The 23,912-nt window shown below is 39.1% G+C and overlaps 1 protein-coding gene across 1 annotated transcript in view; it reads right to left on the bottom strand.

Moving 5' to 3' along the window:
- The window catches only part of SP3 (Sp3 transcription factor), a 48,741-nt gene extending 25,120 nt beyond the window's left edge, over window positions 1–23,621 (bottom strand). Inside the window, exons 1-4 of the mRNA XM_043994166.1 lie at window positions 23,363–23,621; window positions 22,608–22,744; window positions 22,023–22,136; window positions 12,928–14,302 (exon numbers count right to left, since the gene is read on the bottom strand). Of these exons, the coding sequence (XP_043850101.1) occupies window positions 12,928–14,302; window positions 22,023–22,136; window positions 22,608–22,744; window positions 23,363–23,369 (1,633 nt within the window). The 5' untranslated portion in view covers window positions 23,370–23,621. The remainder of the gene's footprint in view (window positions 1–12,927; window positions 14,303–22,022; window positions 22,137–22,607; window positions 22,745–23,362) is intronic.
- Between the last annotated feature and the right edge of the window lie 291 nt (window positions 23,622–23,912).

Raw genomic sequence — 23,912 nt, 5'->3', positions numbered from 1 at the left:
AAACAGCAAAACTCAAAGAATATTTTCTAAGCAAAGTAACAGACCCTGAGGACAGAACAATAAAATCTGATAATTATTGGTGTCCCAGAACAAGATGATAAAACAAGTCTGAACAGCATTCTTTCAGAAGAAAATCATGCCCCTCCCATCAAAAAGCTGCTTAAAAGCTTTACAATTAGAGAGCAAAATGCAGATTAAAAGAAGTTTCAGGAAATACTGTCAGAAAAGAACCCCAAGTTTAACATACCCAAAAACATAGTAATGAGGTTTCAGACCTCTGTCAAAGAAAGTACCATATAAAATGTCAGAAAGAAACAGTTCACCTAGGTGAAATAATTATTATCAAGAGATAAGCACAGCACCTAACACATAGGAGCTATCTATATAAATGCTAGCTTTTGTTGTTATTATTACTATAGAGGTAGTGGCAGAATGTCAGATTTGGAATCAGGAAAGACCTGGATTAAAATCCTAACTTCAATACGTAGTGGCTGTAGTGTTATGGACAATTCAATTTCCTTTATCAGTAAAAAGTGGATAATAATATATTTAGTACTTACCTGACAGGGTTGTTGTGAGATTCAAATGAGACAGAATATGCAAAGAGCTTTGCAAAAAACTTAAAGCAAAATATAAGCGTCAACTATTATTATTACTACCATTACCACCCCAATGGAGTACTGCTTCTAAATAGGTGGATTAATTAATTAAAAAGCAAAGCTTGGGGCAGCTAGGTGGTGCACCGGCCCTGGATTCAGGAGGACCTGAGTTCAAATCCGACCTCAGACACTTAACACTTACTAGCTGTGTGACCCTGGGCAAGTCACTTAACCCCAATTGCCTCACCCAAAATAAATAAATGAATAAATAAATTTTTTAAAAAAGCAATGCTTAACAAGGCTGTTATATGATATTTTTTAAAGTATTTTAACTAACATCCAAGGATAACATTCTGAAAGGCCTCTGAGTCTAGTCATATATTTATTAGAAATGATGGCTCTTCAACAAGTTTGCTAGCTTTCAATCATTCAAGAAAATCAAAGATGAACATGGTCTCAAATACAAATTTAGCAGGAAAGAACCTCTAAAAGTTCTCAAATTCATGTATCATACAAAATCTGGATAATGATTAAATTTTACATTTTTTTTAAAAAAAGATACTGTCATATCCTCGCCTTGTCTAGTGTTTTTTTTTGTGGTAGTTTGGGGGTTTTTTTGGGGGGAGGGAAGGGGGAAAGAGACAGCTACGGGCTAATCCCAGGAATGGTAAACTAACAAATAGAAATATGCCCAAGAATAAAAACAAAGAAAGTACTACAGGGACTTTTTCTTGAAATCCAATACCCAGATTTGAAATCCAAATCACTCAAAGTGGTAAATTGGGGGTGAGGACTGAAGAGCAGGAGTGGTGCTTAGGGAGTAAATCACACTCCTGCCTGGACTGAGCAAAGCAAGTTTTAAGAAAGATTCTATCAGTAGATGTTAGAATCAAGAGGTCTGAGCACAATGATAAAGACTGAGGAAGGGATCTGTTTCTGAGGGAAGAGACTGAAAACTGATTATTTCGAGCAAAATAAGTTAAAGAACTTACTAGGACTTGATAAAGGGAAAAGAAACTTTACATAGCCCTGAATGTAAATGGGCTAAAATTGCTCAAAAAAAATATAAGTACAAAATAGATTTGAAAATATAACCCACTATTTAGCAGGACTAAGGAAAAAATACTTAGAAAATAAAAAGTTAAAATGATAGGTATGGAGCAGCTAGGTGGCACAATGGATAGAGCACTGGCCCTGGATTCAGGAGGACCTGAGTTCAAGTACGGCTTCAGACCCTTGACACTTACTAGCTGTGTGGCCCTGGGCAAGTCACTTAACCCCAATTGCCTCACCAACACCCCCCCCCAAACCAAACAAACAAAAAATGATAGGTGAAATAAATTATGCTTCACCTGACTCCAAAAGAGCAGGAATGATACTCATGCTCTTGAATAAAGTGATACTATCAAGAGAGAGAAACCAAAAAATTCGCAGATAACAAAAATATAGCTTAGCATCTAAATATTTAAAAGGAAAAGCTAATTCAATTATAAAAAGACCTAAGCAAAATGTAACCTCCAAGTACCTCTTTCAGATCTCTAACTGAATGAAACAAAAAGAAAAGTCTTAAGCTAAATAGAACGTTGGAATAAGCACATTTCATAGATCTTTGGCAATTATTTAGTTGGAACCTGGGAGTACCTATTTTTCAGTCAAATTTACAAAACAGCTGATAAGCTAAGATATAAAAAATTCCTTTATCGAAGCAAAAAGGGAAGGAATATTAAATATCTTTTTAAAATCTGAGTTGTAATCAATGAAAGATGTAAACAAAAGATGCAGACTAATAAATGCCTAAACAGTGATAGGATAATTATATTAAAGAATGATAACAATTAAGACAGCATACATAAATTTATGAGATGCATCTAAAAGTAGTTGGGAGTAGAAAATTCTCAATAATCATATTAACCAAAGGAAAAAGAAGACACACATGCTTACAATTTTAAAAAATTGGTAATTCCAAAACAAGCACTTGTGAGGGCCAAATTTAATATATAGAGAGTTAATTGAGTGGCTCATCGTAATATTTGGGTCCCAGAAATAATGAGGGACCTCTAGGTCCAAAGCTTCCTCCCCTCCAAAACTGCCTTTTTAGATATTTCTTCCAGGCCAATAAGAAAGGAGCCTAACAGCCTCTTTTCCACAAAAGAATTAGATTTTATTAATGAGAATAAATAAACAGCAAAGGTGAAATTAATAAAAATCAAAGATAAGGGAATAGGGAAAAAAGAAATACAGGTAATCCTCCTAGATCTAACCTAATTCTAGATAATCCCCAACTCCCTTCCAGTTTAGCTAATTCAAAAGAAAGCAGGGCTTTTATGTTAACTCACCACCTGGGGCATCTGCTCCTGCTACTTGCACCACCAGAAAGAAGGAGACTCTGGAAGAGACTGAGACTCCCCTCAGGAAGTGTTTAATCTTCCTCCCCCAAAAGGGGAGGTCCTTCAAAACTGCCTGTGGAGAGTGCTTTCTCCTTCTGACATCAGCAGCACACGTTACTCAGGGCAGGCCAGGTGTGGCCCCTCCCAATGAGTCAGCCAAATTCCAATAATCTTACCACTTTCCTCCCTTTATTTCTTTGAGGAACACAGGGTGTTTCCTTGATGAAACACACTGAAGTAAATACAATTTTGAAAAGCAAAACTGAAAGAAAATGACAAATAGGTGGACCTATAAAGATCTGGTCTTTTAAAAAATTGACAAAACAAATCATTAACTAAACTGATTTTTAAAAAGAAACTAAAGTTGTCTTCATCAAAAATGAAAAGGGGGGGAAACAGAAAATAGAAAAATTAAGAAAACCATAAAAAACTATTCTCAGTTATATGGCAATAAAATGAATATCAAATAAGTATTTTTTAAGTTCCTACTACATGCTAGGTACTGGAGAGTCAAAAACAAAAGTGAGACAGTCCCTGCCCTCAAGAAGTTTACATTCTACTGGACAATATGACATGTTTGAAGCTAAGTCAATGTGGCCCAAAAAAAGTGATTTGGAGGAGGGAGGTAGGTTAGTAAATGGAGGAATCAGGATGACTGTTGGAAGGAAATGGTACTTAAGTTGAGCCTTTAAGGAAGAAGCTGGAGTTCTAAGAGGCAAAAGTGAGGGGAGCATTCCTAAGAGTAAGAGACAGTCTTTGATATGTACCTAAGTAGGAGATGGAATATTATGTATGAAAGAGAGCAAGGAGGGTAGTTTGAAGTGTACAACTTTATGTTATCAATCTGGAAATGCAGTCTAGAGCAAGGTGGTAAGGGAGATCTATTATGAAGCTGTTTACATTTAACTGAGGCTAGAGATGAGGACTTAAACTAGGATAGTTGTGGTATGAGTAGACACAAGAGATATTAAGGAAATGGAATTGACAAGTCTTAAGTGAATATCTACAAAAATATAAAATACTCTAACAAAATTAAGAAAAATAAACTAAACCACTTACCCTCAGAAAAGGAAATGAAAGAACTATAAATTAATTCTCCCACAAAAATCTAATCCAAAAAAAGATATGTGAATCATATCAAACATGCAAAAAATAACCACAGTACATAAACTGTTCTCAAAAACAAAGACTTTACTGCTCCCGCTATACGACAGATCCTGATACCCAAACTTGGGAGAGCTAAAACAAGAAGAGGAATTATATGCTAATATTACTAATGAATACAGATGCAAAAATGTTAAATGAAAACTTGGCAAAATTGATAAAGTGGGGCAGCTAGGTGGCACAGTGGATAGAGCACCGGCCCTGGAGTCAGGAGGACCTGAGTTCAAATCCGGCCTCAGACACTTAACACTTACTAGCTGTGTGGCCCTAGGCAAGTCACTTAACCCCAATTGCCTCAAAAAAAAAAAGATAAAGTAATAAAACCAAAAATTATTCATTATGGCCAAGCTATATTTATATCAGAAATCTGGACTGTAATATAGGAATACAACATTAGGAAGATTAGCACAATTTATATCAATAAAAAGAACAATAAAAAACTCATCATTATACTCATAGATACATAAAAGGCCTTCAACAAAATACAGCAGTCATTTATGTTTTAAAAAAAAACTTTAAATGTATGAAAGCAACATAGTCTTAAAAAAGCTAGCTAGCATTATTTCTAATGGAAAAACACTTAAAGTTTTCTCATTAAAGACAGAGGTGAAGCAAAGATGCTCACCATTACTAATTAACAGGGTACTAGGAATATACAGTAAGTACATAGAAATAAAACTTGGAAAAGGAAAAGGCTAAGCATACACTAAAAGACACAATGAAAAGGTTTGACATTACCAGATCTCAATTTTAAAGCAGTATTTAGAAAATTCTGGTAATAGATAAAAATAGAAAAGTAGATCAGCCCACTAGATTAGATAAAAAGGTCTAGAAGCAATTTTTTAAAGCACCCTGATGATTCCAACCTTTCTGTTTTCACAAAGATTCATCAATACTTCTCCAGTGCTATGTTCCAAATCACATTAATACCAAAGGGCATTGTAAAGATGTATGATATGTGTATGTTAAGGGATGTTACCAAAAATCAAACACAAGAAGTCATGAGGGAAGACATTATAAAAAAAATCAATATAAAACAATGATGGAAGCAGGGCAGCTAGGTGGCACACTGGATAGAGCACCGGCCCTGGAGTCAGGAGTATCTGAGTTCAAATCCGGCCTCAGACACTTAACACTTACTACCTGTGTGACCCTGAGCAAGTCACAACCCCAACTGCCTCACCAAAAAAAGAAAAAAAAGAAAAAATAATGGAAGGGTACAGGAACAAGAATGAGAAGCAATAAGACAGTTTAAGAGGTACAACGGTAACCAACATTCAAAAAAAATCCAAACATTTAGTAAGTACTTACTGAATACAAAGTACAATGTTATATGCTGAGAAGATATAAAATTTAGATATGACATAATTATGAGGGAAAAGGGAACAAGTTTTTATCTAAATTTCCTATCTTTTCTAGAGTGATACAGTGTCCTGCATCAAGAGAGAGCAATGAATTTATTTTTGCTGCATGAATTGATAAATTCAAGGAACAAGAATGGAAAAATCAAGTAGGCTACTAAATAACTTAGAGAAATGAAGCTAAACTAAGTTTCTAATTTGGGCCAGGATTGACAAGACTCATGGAATCATAGATTCACAGAATGGTACCACTCTTTCATTTTACAGAAGTAAAAGGAGGCCCCAAATGGTAGTATAACTTGCCTACATCATACAGCTGCTACAAAATGACAGAGCTGACCTATGGAACAAGGCCTTTGTAATGCTAAAGTCAGTGCTCTTTCTACTAGAGCATACTTCACTAACAAAAATAGGTAGAGATGATAGAGATGACATGAAAGAAAATGAAGCTGTGATAACTTCCTAACCATTTTTTCTACCATTTTATAATTGCATCATCATCACCATTATTATCTTGCTACATCAAATGGGTTTTATTTTAGTCAAGTGTTTTAAGCTAATAATCCAAATGATTCAATTTGGGGGGTAGCATTATTATTGCTTTGGTAAAATTATATGCCTTCACAACCCAGCTATAGATTTCATTTCCAGAAATTATACATCATACATTTAGTATGAGTGTTTTGTTATGACTTCTGATTACTTGTATGACTGCAATATAACTAATGGTGATTTAGTCATTTTATGTACCAAATTTCATAGCACACAGGACCTAGAGCTAGAGGCCATCCAGTCTAACACCTTCATTTTACAGATGAGGTCCATGGGCATTAAATGACTTGCCCAAGGTCACATATGTAATAAGTTTTAAGAGGTGGTATCTGAATCTAAATCCTGATTCTGGAACCAGTTTTTTCCATTTTACTTGCTATGTCACTGGGGAATAAATTCTCTCAACAAGTTAAAGGTATTTCAGATACATTTTTCCAAAACACAGTAGCAGAATAACCACTATCACCTGAAAAACTTCCACTATTTCATTTAAATAATTTTTTCACAAACAAGCTGAGAAACTTCAGTAAAACAGTTTCTTTTAGTCTGTTGCCATATTTGCCTTCACTAGACTCCAAATCAATGGAATTGGGGCAAAAAATAAACCTCCCATCACTTTTTTGATATGCTCAAAAGACTTCCTTCATTTTTGTTAATCCTTTCTAATTTGTCCACCCCACCTCCACAACATACAGTCCTATCAGCTTATGAACTTCTTTTAAAACAAAATTTAATTTGCTAATCAGGTCTGTTTTTACCCATCTCCGTATATTAGGTCAATAAGCACACATCATATCATACTATTATGCTTATCTTAAATCTACTAGATTCAGCGGTTGCCAATAGGTTAGGTAGATTTCTCTCAAATCTTTCTAAATAATCAATTCAGAAGGCTCTCTGAATTTCCTTATCCTTCCCAATTAGACTAAACTTCTAATAATTCATGAATTGCTATGTACTATTTATAAAGATTTCCTTAAAAGAACATGAAGGAGTTATCAAAAATATTAGGAATAATTCATATTTATTGATTTCTGAAGGCTTTTCTAAAACTGACATCTTCCTGTAGGTTTTCTGTTTATTTTTAAAATGTTTTATCTGTTCAAAAGAAATCATTTTTAAGAGTTGATTTTTATCTACCCACAAGATAAACATTTGAGCACTAAAACAAAATATTAAGTACCAATTAATTCTCAATCTCTCCTCAGCCAATTTAAATTTAAGACTATAGCAGAAAACCAGGGCAGGGGAAAGACCCCTCTATGAATCCATAAGACTCAGTTCTGGTAATAAGTTATGCACTTTCAAAGCCCTAAGAATCATTAGTCTTTGGGGACTGTAATAAAAATAAAGTCGTTTTAGAATAAAGTTAAACACAAAAACCTCATTTCCCTTCTCCCCCCTCTCCTTTCTCTTTGAAAAGGGGGACAGAGGAGGAAATGCCACCTATATCAGAGGGAACTATAGAAATAATTCCTCAAATGAGTATGTTTTAGTATTGATTGCCCTATACTGAGGACAATGGAAAAATTGATTTGGGTTGACCCCAAATCCCTTTAAATCACTTAGAATGAATGACCTCTGGGGAATTAAAGCAATTTAAAGAGGATGTTAATAAACTTTTCAAGGGAACAGAAAATTCCCAAGAATGCACTCTGAGCAGAACAGAACCAATCAATCAATCAACATTTATTAAGACCTACTCTGTGCCAGTTGTTTTTTAGTCATTGTGTCCATCTCTTTGTGACCCCATATGGGGTTTTCTTGGCAAAGAAAATGGAATGGCTTGCCATTTCCCTCTCAGCTCATTTTACATGAGGAAATTGAGGCAACCAGGGTTAAATGACTTGCCCAGGGTCACAGCTCTTAAGTGTCTACAGCCACATTTAAACTCAGATCTACACAGGCTGGGTGCTCCATATACTTTGCCACCTAGCTGCCCACCATGTGCCAGGCTAAAAGCTGTTATAAAAGCTGGGATGAATGAAAATGAATTTGTAGTCATCTTATATTATTTCATTTTTATGAAAATTAATAGTGATCACTTAAAATTTACTGACCTACCACTGAACGCATGGCAAATGTATTAGTTCATAATGCAGGGAAATAAAGGATCTAAATAATAAAATCATAGCTAATTAAAATTTATCATATCTAAATAAAATTCCCCAGAAAATGTTTAGATGAAGGCACCAAGGCTTCTGAGGAAACATGATTATTCAGAAAAATGAAAACCTAGATTCTACATGGCAAGCAAAGGCCAGAATGGTCCCCTTTTGGACATGGGGGTTTCCTCCAAGATTTACAGGTCATTTAAAACTGATTGATCAACAAGCCATTTGCATTTTCCCATTCCTTCCACAACACTACAAAGGATTCCATCTACTTGTGCCGAACTCCCTGTTTTTCTGTCAAATGTGCAGTTAGTTTGTTTTGCTTCTTTGCTTTTTTACTTGGCTGGGTCTCAAACAACATTTATTTCCACAATCATCTTAGTCCTGTGGTCTGGATGTCTTCCTTATAAAATCAATAAATGCTGCCATTTTTCAATATAAATAAAACATCTTTAAAGACACTCCCTCTGATTATGGTGGCAAGATATCAAAGTAAAGGCTAGCAAGAACAGGGAAGTGTCACAGAGAAAAAACTGATTAGAAGATAATTAGCAGAGCTACTATCAGGTCTTCATATGTTAGGTTCAAATAAGTAGGTTAAAAGATCTATTTGTTTTAGCTTTTATTCTACATAGGCAAAGAATTGGCGGGGTTAAAGTGTTAATTTTTTAAAAATACAATTCTTCAAAATGAAAGAGGAATCTTAAAACACTTCCCCCATGCCTCAGTTGGCTATATTACTTCATTCTCAGATCTGGCTAGTCTTAAGGAATGACACACCATTTGGGTAAAATAAATCCCTAAGATAATGATGGCAGTTAAACTACAAATCAAAGAAACCCAAAGCCACAACAGAATGAGTACTAGTTTATGTATTTAGGAATAAGGGTTGGAAAAAGAATTTTTACACATTAATTCTATACTTATAAAACACTAAAATGCCAACCAATGATGTATAATACTGTTTTTAGTAGCTCATGCTTAGTAGTTTATTGGGTCCTATTACCACAGCTGAAAAAAATCTATTCCCAGTTTTTTGATGTGAAGGTCTATACATATGTACATATACATGCATGTGCATACCAATGTGCACAACATTCTTTCAACCTGGTTCAAAGTGTCCACATAATTAAAGTCCTTTTACAATTTTACCTAATAATCTCAAAATTAAAAGGTCCCACATTTCCTATATCACTAAAAATTCTGTATCTTGTCTAGTCTTTGTTCATTTCAGAAGCAACGCTGCATGATTCAAGAGTTGGCTTTGGCACTAGGAAGACCAGCCTTCAAATTCCAATTCTGAGTCCAGGTAGCTGTGACTCTAGGCTCTTAACCCCTTAGTATTCTTCTACATGATGAAGTTTCTGAAAAATTTCCCATTTGCACTGGTATTACAGGATCACAGAGACTTAGATCTGTTAAAATAGAGGCCATCAATTTCAACCTCTCATCTTACAGATAAAGAAACTAAAGCAAAGAAGTAACTTGTCCAAGGTAACCCAGTACTAAGCGTCAGAGACAGGATTATGTGTCAAACTCAGGTCATTCTAAATCCAAGAACAGTGTTTTTACCCATTATGTCATTTAGCTTGAGTTTCATTATTAGTGTAGCTGGGTGATGCAGTGGATAAAGCACCAGCTCGGGATTCAGGAGGACCTGAGTTCAAATCTGGCCTCAGACATGACACTTACTAGCTGTGTGACCCTGGGCAAGTCACTTAACCCTCATTGCCCCACACAAAAAAAAGAAACCAAGAATAAAGGACAAACCATAACATCACTCAGGTGAGTTCCCTCAGTCAGTGACAGCATAGGTCCAGTCCCTATTCTCTTTTATCTGTGTTTTACCAATTTATTCTTCACTTCATCCTTTCAATATTCCTTTGAAACAGAAACAAACTCCAGCACATATTCTTTTAATGGCATGCTAACAGGGTTCTTTACCCTTTATTCCTGTTTTTCTTCACGCAATTGAATTACCACTCTAAAATAATTCCACCTTTCACTCAATTCATATAGTATTTCTACTGAAAGCACTTCCAGTGTATTATCTGACTTTACTGAAGGCCTTTGGTTCTTTGTATCAATCTAATTATGGAACCAACATAAATCCATAAAGTCTTAAGTAAATTCTCCTGAGATGATCACAACTGATTAGCTTCCTACGACAGGTTTAAAGAACTCACTTTATATGACAGGCTTAAAGGACTACATATTTGAAGTTATCTTATTTCTTTAAAAGCTCTCTTTTAACCATGTGTAGTTGAAATGAAGTAAAGGTGTTCTGTGTAGAATAATGAATCCTTGGCCCAGTTCTTCTGTCACCATAGGGTGCCCGATTATCAAAGGAGTCTATTTCCCAAAACAAAATTAATTTAAAATTTAAAAGTCAACCAGCACTCTAATGATGGTATAGCACCACCCTTAAATCAAATTAATGTCATCCTAATTCCAATAATGACTGAAAATCATCACTGATCTGTACAAGTGGGGTATCATATTACAATTATTATAAAGGTTTAAATACAAAGTGGAATAGTGGAAGCAATGAAGGCTAGTTATAAACACAGAACTTGAGAGTAAACATGTGGCAAAACTGTTTGTCCAAATGACAGACAGAATACTGCTAATACCTAACTTTGGAGACTTCTTATTGAAAGAGAATTTCACTTCTAGTATTACAACAAATGATGAGCAACAGATATGTCTAACATTTAACCAAATATAATGCACAATCAAGTTTTAAGAAATTATAAATCATTAAAATGTTAGAGCTGGGACAGACCTTAGAGATCATGTAATCCATAGCTCCATTTTTTTTTTTGTGGGGCAATGGGGGTTTAGCTCCATTTTACAAGTGAGAAAACTAAAGCTCAGCTTATTACTAGTCACAGAACTTAATACTGACAGTTCTTACTTCATGCAAATTCAACTTCAAATTAAGAAATCTGAAAGAAATTTGCATTCCCCAAAAACACCTTTTACTGTACAGTACTGTATTCACTCTCTCTTTCCACTCCTGCCCCTTGGCTCAGTGATCCAAGGCCTCCCACCCTTACCCCTACTTATGTCTCCTCCCGCCCCCCCCCCAAAAAAAAACCACCTGAACCTCCAAATGAAAGCAGGACAGAAGGATAAGAGTCTTGGCTTAAGATTCCAGTAGGCCAAGAAAGGACCTGACCATGGGTGTCTATCTTCCTTCTGGCTCAGGTACTGCATGTCTATGCCCAGCCCCCAATTGTTGTTAGTCCTGTGTTCATGTCCAGCTCCCATATGTCCTTGAACCATGCCAGTCTCCTCCCTTCACAGGAGCAGTTCCCTTCCTGCACCTCTCCATTCCTCCTCTCCTCACTTTCATGGACAAATTTTCTTTTAAGTAGAGGTCTGCAGAATAGTCCACTTACATTAACTGAGAACTGTGTGTAATCTTAAATCAGAAGGGGCCTTCTGACTAATCCAGTCCAACATCCTGCCTACTAATACATGAATCTCATCTATATCATCCCTGGGAAAATGATCAACCTCTTGAACCCCTCCAGGAATGGAGAAATTGAAACCCAAAAGTAAAGTTTATTTTACTTTTGGATAGTTCTAATTGTTATTGAGAAAATTACCTCCCACACGATGATCTTAGGTTCTGTCTTCTGAAGCCAAATAAATAAAATCTCAATACAGCAGGGACTGTCTTTTGCTTCTTTTTGTATCCCCAGAATTTAGCACAGTGTTTGGCACACATAGTAGGCAACTGATAAATGTATATTGAATTGAATGTCCCTCTTAAATCTCTTCTTCAGGCTAGAAACATCCCATTTCTTCAGCAGTTTCTCCCATGACAGGATTTTATATCTGTTCACCATTCCAACTGATTCAGACACACTTCAATTTATCAACATCACTTTTCTTAAAATGTGATCCAAAAATGAATATAATCTTAAAAACATGATGTGACCAGCATAGAATACAATGGGAATATTCAATCCTCCCGGTTCAGGGTACTATACTTCAATTAATATAAGATTGCATTAACTTTTGAACAGTCAGGTATTTATTATTGACTTATACCAAACTTGTGGTCATTACTAAAATCCTGTCTTTTTACCACATAAACTGCTCTATAGCTATGTGCCCCCAAAATAACACTTCTACAATTGTCTTTTTAGCCTAAGTGCATGACATTTATCCCTATTAATTTTACCTTGCCGAATTTAGAAGAAAGAGGCGCATATGGGAAGTGAACAGCTTGCTATGTAGTGACTGGGATAGGGTCAGAACCCAGGTGTCTCTTGACAATCATTCCTGTGTTCTTTCCCCAATACCACACTGGTTCCACAGTTATCTCTATGAAAAACAGAGTAATTCATAAAAATACCTAACCCAATTCCAAGGCATCCAACAGAAGTACAAAGGAAAACAGTGAATGTTTGTCAGTCCAGATTAAAGTATGGAGATAGTTATAAAGCTGAAAACTGCAAATGTCACTAATTAACAGAATTAGAAATGTTCCCAAGTAGAAAAAGTTTAAAACTTTAAAAAGCAGAAAGCAATCTGAAAATTATCAACTTTCCTATAAATGTACAAAAGTTAAATATATCCCTTTTTAAGTCTAGTAATATTGAATCAAAAATAATTTTTATATAAAATACAAATCACTTGTCTCATCTAGGGCATAACACAGACATGCAAGTCTATTAATTCAAGTACTATAGTTACATTTTTAAATTATTGTGCTAAAATGTTAAATTATACATACCTGCAGGGCTATCAGCATTCTCTCCTGAGTGTAGCTGTATGCCAGTAGAATCTATAGAATTTACTGTAACTGTCTGTAGATTTGGCAACTGACCAGTGCTTAGACTAACCGGAGTTGAAGTCAAGGCTCCACCTGCTGCAACTTGACCAAGGGTGAGAGTCTGAACAGGTGTCAAAGTTATTTGTTGGGCAGAAGTATTTTGTATTTGTAAGTTTTGTAAGTTTTGTAAGTTCTGGACCCCCTGCACTTGAAATGTCTGCCAAGTTATCTGTCCAGAAGGGGTCACTGTCTGTGCCTGAATTAAAAAGGTTCCAGGATTCAGCTGCAACTGAAGATTTTGCAAGGCCTGCTGGGATATACTCTGGCCACCCGCTTGCACACCGTGGATTGTCTGGGGTGTGAGGCCTTGCACAATCTGGGCTTGACTAGTTGGCTGCTGAGACTCTTGGAGTTGTAGATGTTGTACAATAGGCTGTGCTGTAGAGACCTGAATATTCTGAGTCTGTGTCTCATCAGAGACAGATGACTGGATATAGTTTCCCTGAAGATCAGAAGAGTGCACCTGACTACCAGAAGTGGTCAAGCTATTGGTGTTCTGTGGTAACATACCTGAACTATCTATAGTAACAGGCAACTGTGATGAAGAGGATGTTGGCACAAATAAATCTGTATCAGTATTAGTTTCACTAATTTCAGGAGAAACTCGATCTCCAGTCCTTTCTGAATTATCTGAACTATCCATAGCTTGTCCGGTGTTTATCAAATGTCCATCAGCATTAATGCCTGCAGTCATTGTCTGAGAACTGCTGGAAAGTCCCAAAGAATCTAGATCAACACTATTGATCGGTACAAAAGTAATATTTCCTGGCAAACCAAGAGGCACATTAGCAACTACTTGGGCTTGTCCAGGAAAAGATGAACCACCAATTGTAACTCCCTGAACCTGGACTTGTCCAGTCTGTGATAAAATATTCTGAATATTAGAAGATGGTGTTCCAGACGCAAGTAATGTTTGATTAGAGCCAGGAATGATCTGAATTTGACCACTTTCTTGATTTATACTCCCATTATCTGACGAACCTGTGAAACCAATCTGGACCTGTTGACCATCTGTTGTCTGAATCTGAGGTATGACTTGATACTGAACGTTGGACACTGTACCATTAGATGAATCTGATCCTGATGCAACTGAAAATATTTGCTGGTTCTGCAAACTCTGAAGGGGAAGGACATATTGTCCACTTGAAGTTACTGTGGTAGTACCTGGAATTTGTACTATATTACCAGCTTCATCCTTTATATTGGTGGATGTCGCAGGCAAAACTTCCCATCTGTTTGGACTCTCTCCTAGTTGTACAGAAGTCAAGTCACCTGTCTGGATCCAGAAAAAAAAAAAGTTATATGACATATATAATCAAATAACCTATAAAATACTCTATGAAACATTTGTAGCAATTCTACTACTTGACATTAAAAAATTGTGCCATTATTCCAATAGAACCTACAATCAATTGTAGTAATACAGGAACTATATTAATTGCCATTGCCAGAGATGTTAATAAAGTCAAGGTCATGGACTTAATTCTCACAAATAGCACAACATGTACAAACTGATCTCCCACCCCCAATCTATGTTATCACATGCCACTGATCAAAAGAGAGATGTAAAGATAATTCAACACAAAACTATCACCACTATTAAAAAATAATTCATAGTACAAATCTCACTAATAACATCAGTATTGTTACCTTTCCTCTGTTGATTATTTCCTATTTATCCTATACATAATTTGTCTGAACATAGTTTATATTTTGTCTCCCCTATAAGACTGAGTTCCTGAAGGGCAGGAACTGTCTTTTACCTTTCTTTGTATGCCCAAACTTAGCACAGAGCCTTGAACACAGTTGGCATTTAATACTCAATGACCGACTTTTTCTTTGAAAATGTAATACATTAAAAGTACTATTGCAATTTTGCCTTCAAGTCTATCAGTTGCTTAAATTATAAAAATAAGAACTATATGCTAATGCTATTAATTTCAAATTCAAAGATAAAAGTTATATTTACCACACTTCTAGAGTAATATTTCCCAAACTAACTGGCCAGACACCTTAGGTTTTACAATACACTGTAACAAGTTCATGAATTATGGGGGGAAGAAGACCTAAAATACACCCGAAATAGAAAAACTGGGGAAATTTTGGAGGAAAATAAGAAAACTAAACCTATTTTCATGCCATAAAGAGCACGCGTGCGTGCGTACACACACACACCCCTGCAATGCAAAAGTGTAAAGTTTCATACTGAATAAAAAGGAATAGTATCAATGGCATCAAAATTCTCTCACATGTCCCTAAATCAAACTGTGTGATTCAAGACGTTCTGGAAGACTTGTTATGCTGTTCTAGAGTAAATTCATCTTCTCTATCAGTAATCCATAAAAATGCCCTTTTCCCACTGGGCTTTCAAATTAAAGGAGTATAAGTGACCTACAGCTACTCCATTTAATTAATGATGAAGGTTACTGCATAGTAGTCACGCATCTCCCCCAAAGGGTTTCCACAGAAGCCAAGGGAATATGGGGAACATGGCTACTGCTTTATAAATAACCTGTTCTTCAAAATAAAAAGGCTACAGCTTTATCAGATTACCAAATTCTTCAAAATAAAAAGGCTACAGGCTATAGTAGATTACCAAGTACAAATAATAAAATTAGTGATCTGTAACAATACTACAAAAATTTGAGCTATTGCCCCCATATTTCTTCCAAATGATGTCAGAGTTTAGAAAGCTGGGGTGGTAACAAAAAAAGCAAACGAGGCCTAAATACCACAAAGGAAAACACCTCCTTGCTCTGAAAACTAGTCAAATCCTTGATGAAGATCACTGCTTAAAGAGAACATACATTAAAGATTGATGCTTATCTAAACCACTCCCCACCCACAATTATATGCCCTCATTGCCCATATCCTAATTGTCAGGAACAGCCACATGTGTCCTACAGCTTCCCATAAAATTAAGGAAATTTAATTTAATCTATTCACAGTTTTCCCAACACAAACTACCTAATGGCTTTTAGCAAAAAGATCACAGAAGCCATGTTTAGCACATTTCTTAAAATCAATCTGAATCTTTATATTTGGGATAAGAGTGTTGAAATTTTTTTTATTTCAGCATACACATTTTTCAATGATCTTTTAAATTAAATTCAAACAAACATTTATTAAACACTCTACTCAAAACATTAGGCTAAGTAGGGGAGGAGTACCAAGTTCAGATTAAGATATGACATCCTTGTTTGCATGGTTCTAATAGTCTAGTGAAGGTTATGACACATGAGTATTATGTAAAAAATACATAAGCTTATAAAATATTTAAACAAGATTTAAACAAAATATAGATATAACCTTTAGAGAACAATTAAAATATGTCTCAGGAACTATACCTTATATCTGGTATCTAAATGGCAAATTTGACTTAACCGTCCCTTTTTTCAAATGCTACAGTAGCAATCCAGGTTTACATTTCATTATCTTTTAAATAAACTGAAAGATTAATGAAATATCCTTGTAGAACATTAAATTTCCATCATATGTTCAAAGTTTACACTATCTTACTATTAAAAGAACTTTATTAAAAGATACTGATTATAAAATCTTCCCTTTTTTTCTTCTCAAAGGGAAATATTTAAATGTGGACATCCTTTTTGAAATTGATTCTTTTTACAGATTTATCACTTCTTATAAACAGATAATCTAATTCTATCCCATGCCAACCTACACCCTTCTGATCAAAGAGGTTTCTTGAAAGCAAAATTGTCATATTTAGAAAAAAAAAGGTAAATATATTTTACACCAAGAATGCTGAGATAAACTGACTTTGGGAAATTACAACTACTATGATGATTAAAATGATAAAAATAACCTTAATTCAGATTCTGGGACCTCAGATACCATCTAGTACAAATGATATCTGAACAAGAATTGCCCTCTTCGGTACAACCAACCAGTGGACATCTAGCCAATCTCCATTAAGAAGGAATCCATCACCCACTAAAGAGCTCTATTTCACTTTTGGACAGCTTTAATTGTTATCCAGTTTGTCTTTACAACAGAGCTTATATTTGCCCCTTATAACACTTAACTTCTCTTCTGAGCAGTTGTCTTTCAAATACTTAAAAATGGCTATCTAATCCACTTTTATACTCTACCCAACCCACCCTCGGCCACCTCTTCATGAGTAACCATCTCATACACAGTTCCTTAAAGAAAAATATTCATAACTAACTCTTTCTAGCTGCCTTTTTCTGAGTGCTCCCCAGCTTATCAATTCAACATTTATCAAGTGCCTAGTGTGGACAAGACAAATGAAACAGTACCAGCCTTCAAGGAGCTTACCTCCCACACATACATAGTAAATGAATGCAAACCATATACAAAATACTTTAATCAGGAAATTCATGCCCTTCCTAAAATGTGGCACAATTCTCCAGGTGTGGTCTGATCAAGACAGACCATAACCCCCCTCATCTTCAAACTATGGATTTCCTAAGTGAAGCTTTCTCAGCTTCCATTCGTTATTTACTCATAGTAAATTTAACACTTCACTAAAAATCTCAGATTTTTTAAAGAGGAAATCCTGTCTAACCATGCCTTCTCAATCTAGTAAAGTTGATTTTTCTGAACCTAAATGTACTATTTTGCATTTATCCCTATTAAATTGAGCTGTTTTCAACTCAGTCTAAAAGAAAAAAACCTCAATCAATTTAGTGTAGTAAATAGAACAGACTTGGAGTCAATACCTGCATTCAAATCTTCTCAAATACTTACTAGCCTATGCAACCCTGAACAAGTCACATCTCTCAAGACTCAATTTCTTTGCCTATAAAATGGGGTTAACCAACAGTACTCATCCCATAGTGTTGTGAAAATGAAATACTATTAGTTTCCTTCCATGATACTTCACATTGAATTCTCTTGGCATTTCAAAGCAACTGTATAGTTTTGTAATTCAAAGCATTTTAAAAAAGAATTTTATTAGAAGAAGCATACCTCTAAAAGGTAATGACAAACTGCTAGCACCTTAACCATGTACAGATCACTTAACCTCTACATACCTCAAGCCCTAGGAATTCACTTAAGTCATACCCCCAGGTAAAAGGAGTGTTACTGCTGGAAGAATTCCTTTCTCTGGTGGATACTGAAGACAACCCAATTTCATTTAAGTAGCAAAGGAAGTGAGTTACAAAATCTTTAGGTGTGTAATGCCTTATAAACTGACATAAATATCATAAGAAACAAGCAAAATAAAAAGAAATGGAGGTAGGTTCAAGAATGCGCAGGCAAAGGAAGGGATCGTAGTTGTTCAGTTAGCTTTTAAAGGAAGCATTTTGTGCTGGTACTTGCTGGTCAACCTAACCACCAATTTTAAGGCCTGAAAGGAAAAGTTGTCACACTGCTTCCTCCTCGGCTAGTTTTGGGTTAATGAATGATTTAAGAAATTTTAAATGAAATCTTATTAGAAGATGCCATTTCTCAAACTACTACCTCCGAAACACTATCAATTCATAACACCCTGAGGAATCCATCTTTCCACAATACATACTCAGCCAACCAGCCACCCATTACTTAGGATAGCCCAGAGGTGGCACCAACGTTAACTTGGTTGCTATGGCAATTCATTGCAGCTGCATTCTCTAGAGCAGCCAGGCATTAAAATATGGGATGGGGGATGGATTTTCTCCCTGTAGAAAGAGAACTCATAGACTACCTGTAAGTAAGTGAGCATTCACAGTACTCCTGGGTTATCTACAATACTTACTAAGGGGACCACTGTTTTAACTTCTCTGTTCATTCAAACTACTTTAAAGAAGTTGCTAAGAACAGGGGGAAAGGAGTTGAATTGGATATGAAATATTATGTTAGTTCAGCAGCCTATGACACAGGAGAGATATTTTTTCATAGATTCCATTGAACTACAAATCTTAAAAATTCTTTCAAAAATTTTCTGGCTTGTTTCAAGACAAATGACACTGTACAGGAAGTATTCCCAGCACCCCCAGAAGCTTTGAGCTTCTCTGTTCAAGATCGTCCTCCTTATTCCATATATACCTCATACATCCTATTAATTTAAATGTCTCCATTAGAATGTAAACTCCTTGGGGTCAGTGACTATTCTGGTGTTTTTGCTTCTTTGCAGCCAAAACCCTTAGCACAGTGCCTGGCACAAATCCTAAGAACTTAATAAATGTTTGTTATTTGTTGGATTCTGGGTGACTAGATTATTAATGATTGGAGCATGCAAATGCTTAGTTTAATATCATTTATTATAAGTTATTTAATAAAATCATCGCTCTTAAAAAGGATAGTGCTTGAGTTCTCTTATAAGGAATCTAGAATGTAACAATGTACCTTTAGTCAGCTATCACCCCAAGAAGCACTCATTAAGAATTAAATTCTGTGCTAATTTAATGAAACATTAAATTAGAAACCTTTACTTACTTATCAGGCAATCTTTCATAATATTTACTTGTCCATAGTACTATATGGAATACAGGTAATGCTAAATGAATAACCCCAAATTTCACACTTATGCAATTTGTGTGAATTAATGCTGCTATGAATAGGGCACCTTTTTAACATTTTGATTTATACCCTTTAATAAAGGCTTCAAATGAATTACCAAAGTAAAGACAAAAGTGCACCAGATTTTTTCTGTGTCTTTGAGATTTATCCAGTCATGTTCTAGGTCACTTCTATATGGAGCAGTGGATTCTGAGTAAGACAATCTAAGTTCTCATACTATGTGGCCTTGGGCAAGTACTTGCCTTACTCTGTGGGTCTCAATTTTATCAACTAGAAAATGAGGGAATAGACTAGAGTATTGATTTCCAAGGTCCTTTTTAGTTCTACCTCTATGATCCTATCAATATTCTCCTATACAGAATTTATGAGTAATAAAGCCCTTTGGAGAAGATCCAAGAGACGCAGTTATACTGAACTTCCATAAAACTGCAGAAACAAAGCTTCACTTTAGCCACCTGCTTTTTTGATTGCCTTCCCCCCCCCAAAAAAATGTTAAATACTAAATCTAACATAAACTTAAATTATGCACATGGGTATATGGGGTATCTCTCATACTAACAGACATTAATTTTTAACGTGCTTAGACACTGAAAGTGGTAAATGAAAAACATATTTGTCCATGGGACCAAAAGCATCTTATTTTATGACAAAAGGGCCTGAAATCCATTTCTGAACTAGAAAAATATAAAAACTGTTATGCATATGTCCCAAAAATAACTCTTACTTTTTTCTTTCTGTCTTATGTTCACCTGGCGGGAAGTTTGATTTAGTACTTATGAAGGAGCCCAAGGGAGGAGCTAAAAGACAAAGTAGAGAAGTAGTAACTCAGCTACTTCCCTGTCACAACTGGCTGGCAGGCACCCTTCTTACTTGTATGGCTGACATACATCTATGTTTACACATACTTCCTCCTATTCCTCCCATCTGTGAACTGATACTAAGCTTGCTAAGTTTCAGCCAAAAAAAAACCAAACATTTGTGTTCTAGTTTAAACAGATAAAAATTAAGTGAGTAAAAGAGGAATCTACTTCACAATTTTACTTTTACAAGTCTCCTATTAGCCATTGGACCCATTTTTGTGCCATTTGGAGAGGAATGGTAAAACAGAACAAACTTATTGATACTTAGAAATTAATCAAGAAAGACTTTGAATATTTAACTTACCAAACAACAGCTATGTCTTCCACATCATTTTTAGCTAGAACTTATCTAATACTGCTCTTGTCACCAATAAAAATCCTTCAACTTCATTTTTAGTGCATTAAAATAAAGTGGTTTTTTTAAAGAACAATGGAATCCTTTGTTTCACTTTGGCAAAGTATCTCAAATCTCCCTAGTGTATAGCTTTGCACACTGACAAAATAAAAACTATTTAATAATCAGAAGTCTTAAGCTCAACTTGAAAATCTACAGCGATCACTTAAATAAAAATGTGGAAGAAAATAACAAGTGTTTATTGGCAAAAAGGGTAATCAAAATATCTTAAAAATAGGAATAAGTTGGCTGCCACACTCACTACAACCAAAGAATGATTTTGGATGACACCAGTATTTGAATAAGTGGAACATACTGAAAAGTTACTAAAGTAGCAACCCTGATCCTAAGGCTATAACTCAAATACTACATGCCTCAAGTTCAATTAATGCATCCAATTAACTTATATATTCCAAAAGTTGTTTCCAGGTAATGTGCATATTAAACTCACCAGTTTTCACACACACACACACACACGCACACCCCCATACTATAAAAACATTACACTAGTCCAACCCAGTCTGTCAAAGTGGCAGTCCTAATTATCCTAAACAATGACCACCGCTAGGCCAGGTCTGGACATGTGATTTGCTTGGCAGACAAAATCGGAGGCATACGTTAACTTGCAGAGAAGTAAGAATTCTCAGAGACACTACTTGGTGGTTGTCGGTATTTACGCTGAATCTCTGAAAACAAAGCTAGCGGCCCTCGGTCCGCACGTGAATAGTCACCGATGGGGCAGGTATGCAAACGGTGGGACCGGACAATGCTCCGATCGCCCAACAGCGAGCTGCCCGGCTTCTGCAGAGCAGACCAGGTCTCCCCGTTCACAAAGAGGAAGCCTGAACTTTTTCCACCATTACAAATGGAGACGTGGGCTCCATCGAGCCTCGGGCGGCCAAGGCTCCCCGCTCCAGCCCCGGCGCACAACAAAGGCCGGGCTCGGCGGCGCGCCGGAGCCACATCCATTTTGGAGCGTCCTCTTCCCCGCCCGCCTCGGCGGGCTTCATTTTGCGGGGCCTCCCCGACGCGGTGCCGCAGTGACAATGGAGGGGAAGCTGCGGCCGGCTCCGGATTTCGGCGCGGGGAGAGGCTCCCCGCCCGCCCTCCCTGCCCCGGTTCCCTCTCTCCGGACGAAGGCGCGGGGACGGCGGGCGGGCCGGGGCGGGGGAGGGGGGGTCCCCGGGCAGGCCGGGGCGGGGAGGGAGGGCGGGCTGGGGGAGGGGGAGGGGCAGGGCCGAGCGCGCCCGACTTACCGCCCCGGCGGGGTGATTCCCGGCGGCGGCCGGCTCCTCCTCGTCGTCGGGCAATGGCGGCCCTATCTTGCTGCAGGTAGCGGCCAGCAGAGCGAGCGGTGACGGCTGAGTGTCCTACCCCCAATGGGCGGGTTCAGAGAGGAGAAAGGAGGGGAGGGGGTGGCGGTTACAGCCGAGCGCGGCTCACACAGGAAGTGCGACTCCTTCCCTCCAGCGGCCGCCCGCCCTCTCGCTCTCGCTCTCGGCGCGCACACACACCCCACCAGCTGCGAGCTGCGCGCCCGGGCCTCTACCTTCCGCCCGCCCGGAACCCCCCGGGGAGGGCACCGCGGGGAGGGGGAGGGGGAGGGGAGAGCGAGGGAAGGCGCTGGGGGAGGGGGGAGGAAGGCGCGGGAGGGGGCCTGGGCGCGTCGGCGCCTCGGGCGGGCCAGCTCCTCGGGGGCGGGGGCGGGGGCACGGGAGGGGAGGGGAAGGAGGGAGGAGAAGAAAGGAGGGAGGGAGGGAGGAGGGGAGGGAAGAGGCGAGGGGAGGAGAAAAGAGTGCGAGGGGGAGTTTGGGCTTGGGCCGGAGGAGCTCCTTCCTTACCTGGGCCGCCGCCGCCGCCGCCGCCGCGCCGTTTCCGTGCTGCAGATACTCGCCGTGGCCGCCGCCGCTGCCGCCGCCGCCGCCGCTGTCCACGTCTAAGGCAGCCATTTCCTCTTGTTTCACAGGCTTTTCGGGAGCTGTAGGCGCCGCGGGGGAGGGGGGAGGGGGAGGGGAAGGAGGGGGGGAGGGGGCCGGGCGGTGAGAGCAAGAAATTACTATAGAAAGCCCAGACTGAAAATCTCTCCCCTCCCCCTCCCTGTTCTCCCTCCCCCCCACCCCCCGGGCTGGTGGCTCGCTCGCTCCCTCCCTCCTCCTCCTCTTCCCCCCGCCCGCCACGGCTGCCTGTAACCCTCCTCCTCCTCCTCTTTTCCTCCTCCTCCTCCCCGCGCTGCCCCTGCCCCCTCTCCTCTCCTCTCCTCCCCTTTCCCTCCTCGCCGCTCTCACTCGCGCTCTCTCCTCTCGCACGGTCGGTCACCCACACGCACACCGGGGGGATGCGCTCCCAGCGGGACTCGGGGCCCAGGCTTGGGACGGCGCTTGGGGGGGTTGGAGGGGGGGGGCCACGGGATTCTTAGGAGCGGACGGTGGCCGGGGGAAGGAGAAAGCAGGGAGGGAAGCTGTGCCTCCCCCTCCCGCCCCGCACACACTCACACTTCCCAGCCTCACACACACACTCGGAGGCGGCGGCGGCGGCGGCGGCCCCGGGGTGGTTGGGACTGGCTGCGGGGAGTGCTCTCTCACTCTGCTTTACGTACCGGTCATAGTGTGTTTAGGGCACCTCAGGCGGGACTCCCCGCCGCCTTACACATGGTGAGGAGCGGAGGCGGCGGCGGCGGGAGAGGATGCGGGAAGCGGCGGCGGACACGGCCGGAGCGGTCCGGGGGATTTTTTTTCCTATTTTGATTGACTGTGCGGGAAACACAAAAGGTGGAGCCTCTAGCCCGAAAGGGGGGAAGAGGGTGACAGCCCGCCCGGAAGTCCCGCCCCTCTTCTCCCCGTTCATTCGCCGCTACGCTCCCCGCCGGACGTTCTAATTGGTTGGGGAGCCTGTCGCTCGCTCGCCCAGGCGCCTCGCTTCCTGTTTGCCCCCCGGGTGGAAGGGGAGAGACAATGAGCGGCCGCGGCGGCGTTGGTTCCCGAGCGCGGCTTCTGCTCGCCCGTTACCCCACTGTGCCCGCCTCGCTTGCCGGCTGCTGCTCTCCAGTCCGACGTCCAGGCCTCTCCCGCCTCGCTGGCGCTCGGAGCCAGCCGTGCAGGCCCTGCCAGGCGCCAGTGTTAGGGAGGAGGGGTGGGCTGAGGAGGAAA

Source organism: Dromiciops gliroides, chromosome 3 (assembly GCF_019393635.1).
Source record: "Dromiciops gliroides isolate mDroGli1 chromosome 3, mDroGli1.pri, whole genome shotgun sequence".
NCBI lineage: Eukaryota > Metazoa > Chordata > Mammalia > Microbiotheria > Microbiotheriidae > Dromiciops > Dromiciops gliroides.
Note: the sequence above shows the minus strand (reverse complement) of the source record. Positions and strands in the feature narration are given on the sequence as shown.